General features: G+C 35.4%; 1 protein-coding gene across 13 annotated transcripts in view; it reads right to left on the minus strand.

Annotated features, from left to right (window-relative positions):
• Positions 1-13,251, minus strand: part of RAPGEF2 (Rap guanine nucleotide exchange factor 2) — a 487,682-nt gene that overhangs the window by 17,213 nt on the left and 457,218 nt on the right. For all 13 annotated transcript variants that reach the window (XM_050790923.1, XM_050790928.1, XM_050790927.1 and 10 more), the window contains 9 exons: positions 12,275-12,427; positions 11,838-12,002; positions 10,805-10,912; positions 10,510-10,713; positions 10,284-10,392; positions 9,610-9,856; positions 4,142-4,299; positions 3,257-3,497; positions 821-1,204 (listed from right to left, as the gene is read on the minus strand). In XM_050790923.1, the coding sequence (XP_050646880.1) occupies positions 821-1,204; positions 3,257-3,497; positions 4,142-4,299; positions 9,610-9,856; positions 10,284-10,392; positions 10,510-10,713; positions 10,805-10,912; positions 11,838-12,002; positions 12,275-12,427 (1,769 nt within the window). The remainder of the gene's footprint in view (positions 1-820; positions 1,205-3,256; positions 3,498-4,141; positions 4,300-9,609; positions 9,857-10,283; positions 10,393-10,509; positions 10,714-10,804; positions 10,913-11,837; positions 12,003-12,274; positions 12,428-13,251) is intronic.

The following is a 13,251-nucleotide window of genomic DNA, read 5'->3' on the forward strand; positions in this document are numbered from 1 at the left end:
ACTGTTGATGATAATTCTGGGGAATGAGATGGCACAGGGAAGTAGGGTCAGGGTCAAGCCAAGGCGTTTTACTCTCCTCTTCCCTATAGACCCTCCTCATCTGTTTACTATCAGCAAAACCACCTGAATATAAGTATTGATGCTTTGTATCCATACATAGCAGTATGTATACATACCAGTGCTTAGCCCATAGCGGCCTTTTGATAAAACCGACTGAGCAAATATCCTCTAGTAATAAAATAAGCTATGATAGTAATGAGAGTATGACTAAACTCCCAGACAGAGAAAATGACTCATTTAATAATCACCCTCAATAGCAACATAAGTAATTGTTGCCATTTTTTTTTTCTTCTAACCTCAATCTAAGCTCTTAAAAAAAGGGAAGAAAATTAACATTTCCTGGCCAACTGCTTTGTGCTATTTGATGGAACTCCGCATACATGATATCATTAATCTTGTTGATAACTCTTTGGGGTATTGTTATTTCCACAGAAAAGTAAACTGATATTGAGAAAAGTTGAAACAAACTTAAAAAAAAAAAAAGTGGGGGATATAGATTTTCGGAGCTCCAAATCAGAATTTCAGATGCTACCAAAATGTTTCCTGCCTAATGGCTTCTTCGAATCTCTTCAGGTTGGCACAGCTGGTTTTGTTGGTACGAGAGATTTTAAATTAAGGTTAGGATTCAGAGAAAAAGAATTGTCCCTTATGAGTCAATTAAAATCTACTGCATTTATACTAATTATACGATGTTCCTGGACTGATACATATTTTAAATCTGTGAACTGAACTGAATCTTAAGAAAAATGTGTTCTCTTACCTAATGATTGCAAACATTGAGTTAAAATTCTTGCATTCCCTACAGTGCAGTGCTATCTTGATGAAATGCTTAATGATCTTCATCCTCTTCAGCTGGTTTGTTTCTCTGAGAATTTCAGACGCTACCCAAAATGTTTCCTGGTTAATGACTTCTTCAAATCTCTTCAGGTTGGCACAGCTGGTTTTTGATCTGAGTTTAAATAAATCATCTATATATTCAGTAGGTTCAATGTTGCGAAAGAGTTCAAAATTTCGCATGGAGAGCTGTGTGGCAACTTCCACAGTGCTGAGCTGAAGGAGGGAAATTTGACTCTCTCTCAACAACTCCTGAGCATCTTCATCAGAACAAAGAGTTTCTGTTTCCATGTTGTTTTTCAGATAATACCTGTGAAAAACAGAAACATACCAGAGTCAAAGCCTATGCAGCAATCTCATGATATTCCTTGAAAGAATGCTACTTTTTACGGAAAGTTTGAGAGAACACCGATTTGAATGATGGAAGATTTCTTTTCAACCAAGACAGAGAGCGCAGCTGCTGTCTCAGGTACCAGGTCACAGAACTGCCTATCCAGAAGTAGGTGGTAGAAACAAACAAATCACATGGAATTTCACTTTTACTAGCTGGACTTTCTTTCTCTCCTTTCTTTTCCTGCTTTTGGAAGTATTTTACCCTTTTTGCTAAAAATAACAGAAAATAGCCACATTTTTAGTTTAAAAAGGAACTAGATCCTAAGGCAGGAAGCAGGAAAGATCAGACACAAGTAGATCATCATTCTTATTTTCCCAATAATCTGTGATTATTGATGGGCCCAAATTGTAACAATCCAGGTTTACTTATTGATTCAAATACCTAAGAAACCCTAAGCTACTTCCCTCTATTTGATCCTATGAACAGAACAATCCTACAATAGGTTAACCTTAAAAAATCTGGATTTTCATAAAAACTCTGCAGGTAAGTGGATGGCAGGTATTATACTTATTTGTCAGAATAGGAAACAGGCTCCTAAAGATTGACTAGTTAATGTCAGTGCAAAAATGAGAACACAGGGCTGGAGCTCCTTCTCCTTTTAGGTAATTTGTTGAAAATAGCATTAAGATGTTTGTTGTGTGTGTGTGTGTCTGTGGTATGGTGGTGGTGGTATTTTTTTGTTTTGTTTTTCTTTTTTAGACATATGCTTTCTCTGTGAAATTCCATAAACGAAAAAACAGAATGAGCACAGTAGGGGCCCCGCTAAAATGTTTTTTTGTATATTTCACCAAGACAAACACATATGACAAAAAATATATACTTTGCACCCTTGATTTTCACAGATTTAACATTCTCCATTTTGATTACTCATGAAGCCCATGACATACCCATCTATAATTTTCTTCAATAATGAATGTGAATCATGAATTTATAGCTCAGTGGAGCTCTGTAAAACTCTATCGTGGTTCCAGATATATCAATGTGCATTGAAATGATAACTGGAAAAAACAGAGCGACTAAAACAAAACTACTTGCTAGTGTTTGAAAACAAAAGTGAAGAGGCATAAGAAAGTTACAGTTGATGGCAAGAAAATCAAAGTTTTGAATGAATTATATACTGGTTTAAACCTATAACATGGAAAAGTCAAATACAGTGAAACACTCCGTAAGTTAAAAATAGAAGGAATATGATTTATGGAACTGCTTAATTTTCAGTGTAGAAACCAGCCATTATGAGAACCAAAACAACTATTTTCTTTTTCAACTTGCACTTATTGTGACTTGAAGATAAAGCTACCTACACCTAACAATGAAAATATCATTGAAGAGAATAGTAAAATCAGATACGACATTTTCTTGCAAGTAACATGTGTGATATAGCACTTCTGCAGCAAAGGACTAAGCTCTGTAGCAAGTAAAATTTGGTTTCAGAGTTGAGAAGTGTATTTCACAGCACAATGTACAATAACAGGCAGTAGTGGCCAACCACACTGTCATAGATGTCTCTGCCTAAACTAAGGAAGCTCCTAGAAAAGTTGGGTGTGCAGGAGCAAATAACACTAGAATATGATTAGAAAATGTGCCCGTGAATGTACCTATCCGAAGGGAAGACAGCACCCGCGTTTAACTCTGTGACTTTATGTCAAGCATACTCTCGCCTTCCAAACCAGGACCCTAAGGTAAGCATGAGAAGTTACAGCACGCACTGTGGCAGTCAGTAACAACCTTCAGGTCACAGTGCCCTTGAACAAGTTCCTAAGAGATCCTTGTTAGGGTCAGTAGTCGACTGTGTGCATTTGCTTTCATACAGTAATTCTTGGTGAAAGGGAAAAAAAACAAAACAACTACTTTTTAATCTGCAGGGGCACTTACTCATTTAAAAAACACTTTGAAAACTGTTCATCTCTTAGACTTTGATGTGGGTTTGAAGAGGGGATAAAGAAATCCAGTAAGGTAGACAATATATACCTTCCACTCAATTGTATTCTGTCAGCAAGTTTGGAAAGCTGATCTGGAAGCCTTCTTTGTTTGATTACTCCCTCAGGTGTGACAGAGACCTCACATAGTGAATATTGATCCGGGGTGGCAGTAACAGCAAACTCCCTGATAGCCTGAATAACCACTTCCTTTGCCGTAGTGTCCTTACTGATCATGATGTAGCGGCTTTGCTGATCAGCCTTAAAAACCCTTAGCACTTGATCTGGCAAGTCTGGGGAAAGAAAAGTCACACATAAGTAGAAATAATTTTAATATATGGCAATGCAATTAAGCAAAGTAATCGGAAAAAAGCTCCCCAGAAAAAGCAATGCTGAACTTTTACCTCTCCCTTACTCTAGGTCTTCCTCAAAGAATCAGTCAAACTACCTGCTGTTCTGCTGCAAGAACACACCTTTCCCTAAAGGTAACAGATTGATCTACAGACAGCAGCAAGCACATCAGTAGACAACAGCAGCACACAAGACTGTCATGCTGGCATCAAAGAAATAAAATTTAAATCCAGAGTTAATCTTTATTGTATTGAAAAGTCCATTAAATAGACCTAAAATATGCTTCTTACTCTATTTATTTAATATGATTTAGTAATCATGGCATGGGATGCGTTATCTTCATTTTATGAAAGAAGAAACAAGTTCAGAGAGAGAATCTGCCTATGGCCATATAAAAATATTGTGCTGAACATAAAGAGAACGGGTTCCAACACCTGGTTTCAAGAATCTTGAAGTTTAAGGTTCATCCTTACTCAGCATCTGATATAATCCATGACAAATGAAGAGAGATAGATATAACATGACCATTATGTTAGAAATAAAAAGATAACTACAAGAAAACAAAAGAAGTGTTGGTGATACTCACCAGGAGTAGTACTGAAGTCTAAAATGCGATGATGTGACTGCAATAAATCAGGATTACTGGATGATAAGGTTCCACTGACAGGCAATGCAGTTGGGATGTGCTTTGTCTGCCTTAATCCTACTATGCTGTCATCTTGAGACTGACCAATCCCAATATCACTGAACAAAGAGGAAAATTAGAAAATTATCAGCAAGTTAAAAAGTTGTAAGTCATCACTATACAATAGACACAGACCAAAAACCGTATTCCATTTTTTTTGCAGCTAATGCAAAAACATCATTAATAAATGTGGTTGAAAATTGCAAAAGCAACTACTGCTTAAGTGTATCTGACTCATTTTGTGCTTTTGTTTTGCTTTTTTTTTTTTTTTTTTTTTTTTTTTTTAGACACAGCGTCTTGCTTTGTTGCTCAGGCTGGTCTTGAAACTCTTGGCCTCAAGTAGTGATCCTCCCACTGCGGCCTCCCAAAGTGCTAGGATTACAGGCGTGAGTAACAGCACCCAGCCTCATTTTGCTGTTTCTTGTGTATAGTGTTTCTCTAAAACCTATGATTTTTCTAAGTAGATAAGTCATAACAAAAATTAGTAGTTACTCACCATAGAAATACATAAAAAAAAATAAGCTCTAGCTTCTGATGGAAATGTATTTAAGAAAAAGTACATTAAAAAGAATACATTTATCTCACTCAACTGATAGTTCTGCATCAGAATGATAAATTATTTTATAATCTGACCTTCAATAGTTGAAGAAATTGAGTAAAATGAAAAGAGGAGGAAAAAAATTCAAAGTGTCCTAATTTTATTTTCCAGTGCTTTAGAGAAAAAATGAGATCATTATGGAGTCCAATGTAAGGAGACTCTGACACAGACATTATTTCTTGATTATACAGAGCATAAAAAAACAGTGGTGCATGGTGACATTTCCTAGCATCAAAGAAAAGGCAACAGAAATCCAATGACTCACTTTTAATTCTCCGATCAAAATTTCTAGCTACCCATTTAAGTATCCAGAGAAATACTGGTTATTATTGACAGCAACAAACTCGTTTCCATTTATAAAAAGCCTGTTACTGTGAACTCTTGAAACATGATTTAACAATATGTAAAAACTATTTCTAGAATGAAGGGTCAACTGTTTCCAAAACAAAACATCACATAAAGCAATAAGCAAACACACACAGAAATAACTGGGGTCACAAGAAAATGGTTATAGCTCAGATTAGTTTCTATAAACACCTTGAAATAAGAGGAAAATTATATTAAGGCTGGAATATAAACTAAGGTGTCATGAATAAAATGAATAAATTTAGCATTTATTAGCCGTTCCCACATTAGGGCTTGATCATAATAACTACTATTTTTAATGGCTATGCTAAAAAACAGCAGCATTTCTCCTCTTTACTTTTTTTTTTTTTGAAAATGGAAATTATAGAGGCAAATAAGGGCAAAAACCTTTTTTTTCTTTTTTTTTCTTTTTTTTTTTTTTGAGACGGAGTCTCGCTCTGTCGCCCAGGCTGGAGTGCAGTGGCGTAATCTCGGCTCACTGCAAGCTCCGCCTCCCGGGTTCACGCCATTCTCCTGCCTCAGCCTCCCAAGTAGCTGGGACTACAGGCGCCCGCCCCTGCGCTCGGCTAATTTTTTCTATTTTTAGTAGAGACGGGGTTTCACCATGGTCTCGATCTCCTGACCTTGTGATCCGCCCACCTCGGCCTCCCAAAGTGCTGGGATTACAGGCGTGAGCCACCACGCCCGGCAACAAAAACATTTTTTAAAGACAAAAATTAAATTAAAATTAGAGACAATTTCATATTATACGAAAAAGACACCTGCACACGTTTTGTTTAGAGCAGCATAATTCACAATTGCAAAACTGTGGAAGCAACCTAAGTGCCCATTAACTAATGAGTGGATAAAGAAAACACATTTACAGCTACACCATGGAATATTACTCAGCCATAAAAAGGAACAAAATCATGTCTTTTGCAGCAACTTGGATGCAGCTGTTGGTCATTATTCTAAGTGAAATAATGGTGAAAAACCAAAATCCCTATGTTCTCACTTATAAGCTATGAGTAGGCAAAGGCATACTGAGTGATATAATGGACTTTGGAGACTCAGAAGGGGAAGGGTGAGGTGGGGGCCAGGGATTAAACAAAGCTACACATCAGGTGCAATGTATACTACTTGGGTGATGGGTGCACTAAAATCTCAGAATTCACCACCACTATATAATTCATCCATGTAACAAAAAGTCACGTGTACCCCAAATGCTATTGAAATAAAAATTTAAAAAATTAAAGACAACTTCAGTGTGAATTATTTCAAATTCATAGGTCAGTCTGGGACAAAATTAAATTTCTATTGAAGCATAAAACCGGCATAAAGACTAAAAGTAATAACATTCTGTAAAAGATGAAAACTTTCACGTTAGTGGAATTTTATTTTTCAACCATATAAAGCAGTCTCTGCAAAAAACCTGCTATGTAATACATGACACAAGATCATTATTATGGGCTCAGGACAAAGCATAGCTGACTGGGCCACTCTGGCACAAAAGGCTACAAATATTAGCATCTTGCAGGCACACCCAACATTTAAGAACCGTTTCTCCGTAACACTTTAACACCTTATGTGATGAACTCCCTTTCTACTCTCAGTTTCTTCATTACTCACCTACATCTCTGTCATCCATAGACATGCGGACGCTCTTGGATTGAAACTATTTTATATCCAAGACCTAATTCAGAAATATCCCTTTCTGGGAACATCCTCTTATGATTCTACCTCTCCAACACTTGCCTTGTTACTGAAATTGTCTTTCGATCTTTGCTGGTTTTATAGTGTACTGACTTACTCCTTCTTGTCTCTGGGTTCATTAGTCTTTTTCTACTTACTTGGCAACCAAATCTGAATTCTGGGAGCTCAAGCCCCACCTTCTCCTTCCTCTCTATGCACATCACTCAATTGTGCCTACCTTGCCAATTTGCCATTATCTAGCATCTTAGCTTCTCTAAGGCTGATAATGTTTGAGGAAAAAACTCAACAGTATACTCTATCTAGACTTCTCTAATTACTAGCTTAGTAGCTTTGTAAAAAAAAAAAAAAAAAAAATCCTCATAAACAAATGATAATTTCTAGAAAAGTGTTAATAGCTAGTATAGTATAAATCAAGTCTATTACCAATATAATAGATCCTACAGCTTAGTGAAACTTCCTTTTTCTTTTCAATTGCATTACACATAGGATTTCAAATAATTTTCATGATAAATCTTTAAATGAGTCATATTATTTTCCTAAATACAAATTATTTAAGATGTTTCCTCAGTGTTTTAAAATCAACACATCTAATTATTCTTGTTCTTTTCCCTTGTCTAGCTTTAGAGTATTTCTAAATACACACAGAACAAAATTATACATAGTATTCTCATACTGTGTTCCTCTCCAACATCCAGTATTTTTGATGGATTACATCCCAGTTCTTACATGTCACATTTCTATTTATACTTGCCAGGGTCATACCAACTTTTTTTTAAAGGTTCTTATTTAACTCATGGTCAAATATGACTCTAAGATCTTTCTTTGTTATTGTGCTGTTAATAATTCTGCATTTAGGACTGGGTGTGGTGGCTCATGCCTGTAATCCCAGCACTTTGAGAAGCCCAGGTGGGTGGATCATTTGAGGACAGGAGCTCGAGACCAGCCTGGCCAAACAGCAAAATCTTGTCTCTACTAAAAATAAAAAAAAATTAGCTGAGCATGGTGGTGCACACCTGTAATCCCAGCTACTCAGGAGGCTAAAGAATGAGAATTGCTTGAGCTCAGGAGGTGGAGGTTACAGTGAGCAGATCCCAGCAATTGTACTCCAACCTGGTTGACAAAGCGAGAATCTGTCTCGAAATAATAAATTAATTTTAAAAATCTGCATTTAGGTAATTTATTCTTTTCATCCATTTAAAAAAAAGCTTTTCATCAAGGAGGGTTATTTTAAAAATTGATTCTTATTTTCTGTAAATGTCAGGTGCCCTAATCCATTGTCTCTTAGAAACTTACTCAATATAAATATCCTATTGAGTCTATAACTACTACTCACTGCTTATCCTTAGGACTCTGCTATAGAAGACTTCCTCAGCTGATACAAAACCACCAATCATTACTCTATAGTTTAATTGGGACAACTCAATCAATCAATAATATATTTTAAATCATATTTCTCTAATCTGTAGATGAAAATTTTATCTGAAATGGAGTTTTTTTTTTAAAAGATCTGAAATGGAATTTTTTTAAAAAAGAAAAAGAAGTGTTTGATATAGTCCTGTATATCTACTGCATGTCTTTAGACCCATTAATTTATCAAAGAAAGAAATTATACGTTTTAAAGTTATTATCTCTTCTAACATTGTAGTTTGGGGACTATATAACTAAATGTGGCACAGTGAGAAATGGCTGACAGTAATCGAGTTTTATAAAACATCCCTAGACTCAAGAAGGAACTAAAATGAAGAAATAAGCAAGCAAACAAGCAAAGCTTAAAAAGCATCAGAAATACCTGCAATTTTGTCTAGCCTGGCTGAGCTCCCGGCATAAATAAGTAACCAAGAAGAAATTCAAGAATACACCTGACATTCTGACCACTAAGTTGACTGGGAAGAATGAAAGGAGTTCTGTGCTTGGTTGTTGATGCCCTGACAGTAATTAAATAACTGATAATAGAAGAGAGAGGGGAATATAGAGAATAATAGGGATGAATAGTGGCAACTGGATAAAGCAATGATTTGATTGGTAACGAGCAGATGTTGTTGGTAAAGAAGATACCCAGAAACAAAATACAGTAGAGAAAGCAACTCTAAATCATCATGGAGGAGACAGGAGGCAAACACACCCTTACTTTTAAAAAGTCCAAACCTGCGACTGGGTGCAGTGGCTCACACCTGTAATCCCAGCGCTTTGGGAGGCCAAGGCGGGTGGATTACGAGGCCAGGAGTTCAAGACCAGCCTGGCCAAGATGGTGAAACCCAGTCTCTACTAAAAATACAAAAATTAGCTGGGTGTGGTGGCAGGCGCCTGTAATCCCAGCTACTCGGGAGACTGAAGCAGAAGAATCACTTGAACCCGGGTGGCAGAGGTTGCAGTGAGCCGAGATCGCACCACTGCACTTCAGTCTGGGCAATAAGAGGGATACTCTGTCTCAAAATAAAAAAACAAAAAACAAAAGAAAAAAAACTCCAAACCCCCCAAAAATAGTTCAAATGAGGAAATGCTAAACTATCTTTAAAGAAGATTGGGAGTGGCCAAATAAGTGGCAAAAACGAGATTAAAACAAATTTGATTGTTTAATTACTTCTTCCAAAATAGCTCAGTAATAAAAACCTAGAACATTTTCAGACTCATGCAAACATTAATTACATCACTACCTTTGCATATCATTTTAACAAAACAAAATAATGCACAGAAAATGTAGGCAGATGCTTACTTGTATGGTTTCTGTGGCAAGATACTGATCCGAGTCTTGTCGAGTATCTTTTTCAGCTTGTTCCTTCCTCCAACAGTGTTGGCTTTACTTTTTTTGTTCACTTTTTCAAGTCCTATCACCTGTTCTACATCTACAGCAAGATCTGGAATGGAGTAGCGACTGGCCTTTTTGATGTCACCAATTTTAGGAAGGTGGGGGGCACCATTTCTTTTCTCTTCTGACAGTCTGGTTAGAAGTTCTTTAAATACTAAAATAAATGAAAACAGAAACACCACATAATGGCAATTAGAAGATATCAGAACAATTCTAAGGCAATTGTGGAACTTGGAAATACATGAGAAGTACAGACTTCAGTTATCAAAACTGCAAACCTGCAGAAAAACAAAACCACACAGTAAATGAATGACGCCAAATCTGCTTGGTATGTTGCTCTATCAAAATAAGTTTAAAAAGAGTAGTACAGTACACTCTTTATGGGTATTTTCGTATTTATCAATAAAATATTTCAGTTATCAATAAAGACATAGATTCAAAATATATATTATGATCAAGTCAGTAGCTTTTTATTTAGATCGAATCTATGCTTTTACCACACATGCTTTCTTATGATGTCTGAAATACTGGGGGGAAAAAAGGCCAAAAGGAGAAAAACGAAAAGTATGCCAAATACTTACCAAATAAATTGGTTTTCACAGTGATAGATAAATGTGTGTTATTTCTAAGAATTTCCATGGCTTTTGACAGCTGAATGTTTTCAAAGTTTTGGCCATTTACTTCTAATATCTAAAAATAAAATTATAAAATTAATGTATCAAAACTGACTGGAAAAAACAACAACAACAACAACAACAACACAGACACCAAAATTCACCCTTAAATCTGAGTTTAGAAATAGCATACCTGATCCCCCCGTTTCAAGCCTGCTTCAGTTGCTTTGCTACCTGAATCTACACTGTCAACAAAGATTCCAAATCCCTTTTCGGAGCCTCCAAGTAAGATAAAAGGCAAAGGAGCTTCTCGGGATGGTTTTGTTAACGTCATCAATCTTCTTTTTGCTTTAGCAGCACATGCGATATTCAACAGCCTTAGGTGTCCACCCATTTTCTGTAAGAGTTCAGAAACAGTAGTGTCACCTCAAAAACAGGCTGAATAAAATGAACTTTAAGCTGATCTTAAAAAAAACCACAAATATTACCTCTCTTTCCAGATTGTTTTCAAATTCTTCTAAAAATCGAGTCATTGCAGGATCTCCTTCAAAGTCATTGAAGTGATTATTTACCCACAATAATACTACCCGTGTAACCTGAAAAGTCAATTATTTTCCGTAAGTGTCCTTTTTAGTGCCAAAAATGTGATTAAAGTCATTCCAGAAAAGATATCCAACTTTCAAACACTTTACCTAATAATAATAAACAGGAAAATAAATTAACAATAAAGTCTTCAATGAGGATGACCTTCTGAAAATCAATTATTTTTACTTTGACTATAGACTTCATGTTGCTTTGCCAGGAAAGGTTCTGAGTCTGTGAGGGTATTTAACCTAAAACTTGTCTAACTTTCAAAATGCATTTGAAATAGATCAAAATAAAAGCAAAGGTGTAATAAAACAAAAATCAGCTAACACAAAAGACAGAAACTAGAAAGTAAAGGTAGAAGAACAGACTAGACAAAGAGAATCAATGCTATTAAGCCTAGAAAGCTCCGTAAGGGTGCAGAATATAAAAGGAAGGAGATAAGATAACATAGTTTATCATCCAATCTGGCCTTAGTGCTCTCAAGAGCTCTAGATGGTCTCCTTAGAATTATAATCCTGGGGCCTACAGTGAGTGATGACTGCCATAAAATGCTGCTTTGGTGCCAATTTAAAAATTGTAACTTTTATCTGGTGTACACTGACTACCAAACTAGAAAATGCAGATTCCTATGGAATCCAGATGTTTGATTATGTTTTAACACACTCCCAACAGAACTTAAAAAATGTTTAAACATTTGGTGGCCAATTTATTGGCCCTTGTATTTAAAGAAGACTGAACTAATATTTTGTTCATATTTCTAAGTCTGAACTAATATTTTTATATCACCTTTTTGTTTTTTTTTTTTTTTTTTGCTTAAGAAGTACATTCTCCTATTTCATTACATTAATCTGGACATAATTGCTGTGACAAATATTTACATGTTTACATTTTAACGTTTCATATTTAAGAATCAAAATAGAATATATTTCCAACCTTATCCCTGAGGCTCGGGTCATTAAACCACTCCAATAACTTTTTGCCCACTTCCATTGGGCTAGAAAGAAAAGTCCTATAGGTCAACAGAAAGTCTTCTATGAATGTTGGATCTACTACTGAATGCTCTTCTACCAAATGCATTGTTAACCTTTCTGAGGTACCCTGCAACAAAAAAAAGGTTTAATTACTATATATATATGTGTAACATTTATATGGTACTGGGATTTCAAACATTCAACATAAAATTAATTGGGTAGTAACACAGTTAACAATAAATGAAACTGCTATTCATCAGGAGATCATACCTAAAGATTTTCCACAACTGATAACCTTTAAGAGATAGGCTTAAAAATGAAAAAAATCCTAAACTGCCACAACCAATACTACCAAAAAAATTCCTTTCCTTGGGAAGTAGGAGTGGTCCTGCGTCCTACCTTGATGACAATGTGTCCCTTTCTTGTTCCAGTTCGATCAAGTTCTCGGTGTTCTTTCACCATAACAATCTCTCCTTCCTCTTCAACTTTTTGCATGTTCTTTTCTACTTGGTTGAGAATACGGCAGTAATCTTGCTGGGCTATGCAGACAAACTGGAATAAAACATAAGTCACATGTTAATGATAAAGTGCTTGTAAAAGACTTAGCAGTACTAATAATTCAGTGTTTTAATTATTTAAAACTGACATTTTTCCCTGTCTTTCCCATACTTTCTAAATTAATGCTGTAATGAACCTTAATCAGGCTTCTCTACTTTTAATGTATTTCTTCCTCGGTCAAGAAAAGTTTCATTTCTAGAGTATTTATATGTATTTTACATTCAAAATCCTAACAATTTTAAAAACCTAAAGACAAAATTAGAAGATAGCTTTTTCATGCTTCTTTCACAGTTAAAAAACATTGCAGTGGGGGGAGCAGAACTGTAGGAGAATAGATGTAAAAACTTAATTATCATTTAGTGAATTAAAAGAATTTGAAAAAGCAACAATTTTTGAATAAGAATGATTTTAATAAAAGATACACTCAAAGATACCTATGGAGTAGACATATTTGCTAATTACATTGATGAAACACCATTTTAGAAAGCTTGTTCAAAGAAGGTCAAAACACAAACCACGTATGTGTTATAGCTCAAACCATTATCCTTATAACTGGTATTAAGGGTAATCCTTGCTCTTAAAGAAAAAGTTAAAAATCTGCATATTAAGTCATTACTCTCCCTGACCCCAAATATAAAAAATTTCAGAGCTTAGGGCAAACCACTTAAGAAATTACATTTCTTACAAGTTTTAAAGAAAGTTAAGAATGAATGATAAAAATCACTTATTATAGAAATTAACTAGAGGTTAGTGAGGAGACAAGAGATCATTTGGAAATGGAAAGAAGTATAGTATTTCTTTTTCTCCTTTAATGTGAA

This window comes from Macaca thibetana, chromosome 5 (genome assembly GCF_024542745.1).
Source record: "Macaca thibetana thibetana isolate TM-01 chromosome 5, ASM2454274v1, whole genome shotgun sequence".
NCBI lineage: Eukaryota > Metazoa > Chordata > Mammalia > Primates > Cercopithecidae > Macaca > Macaca thibetana.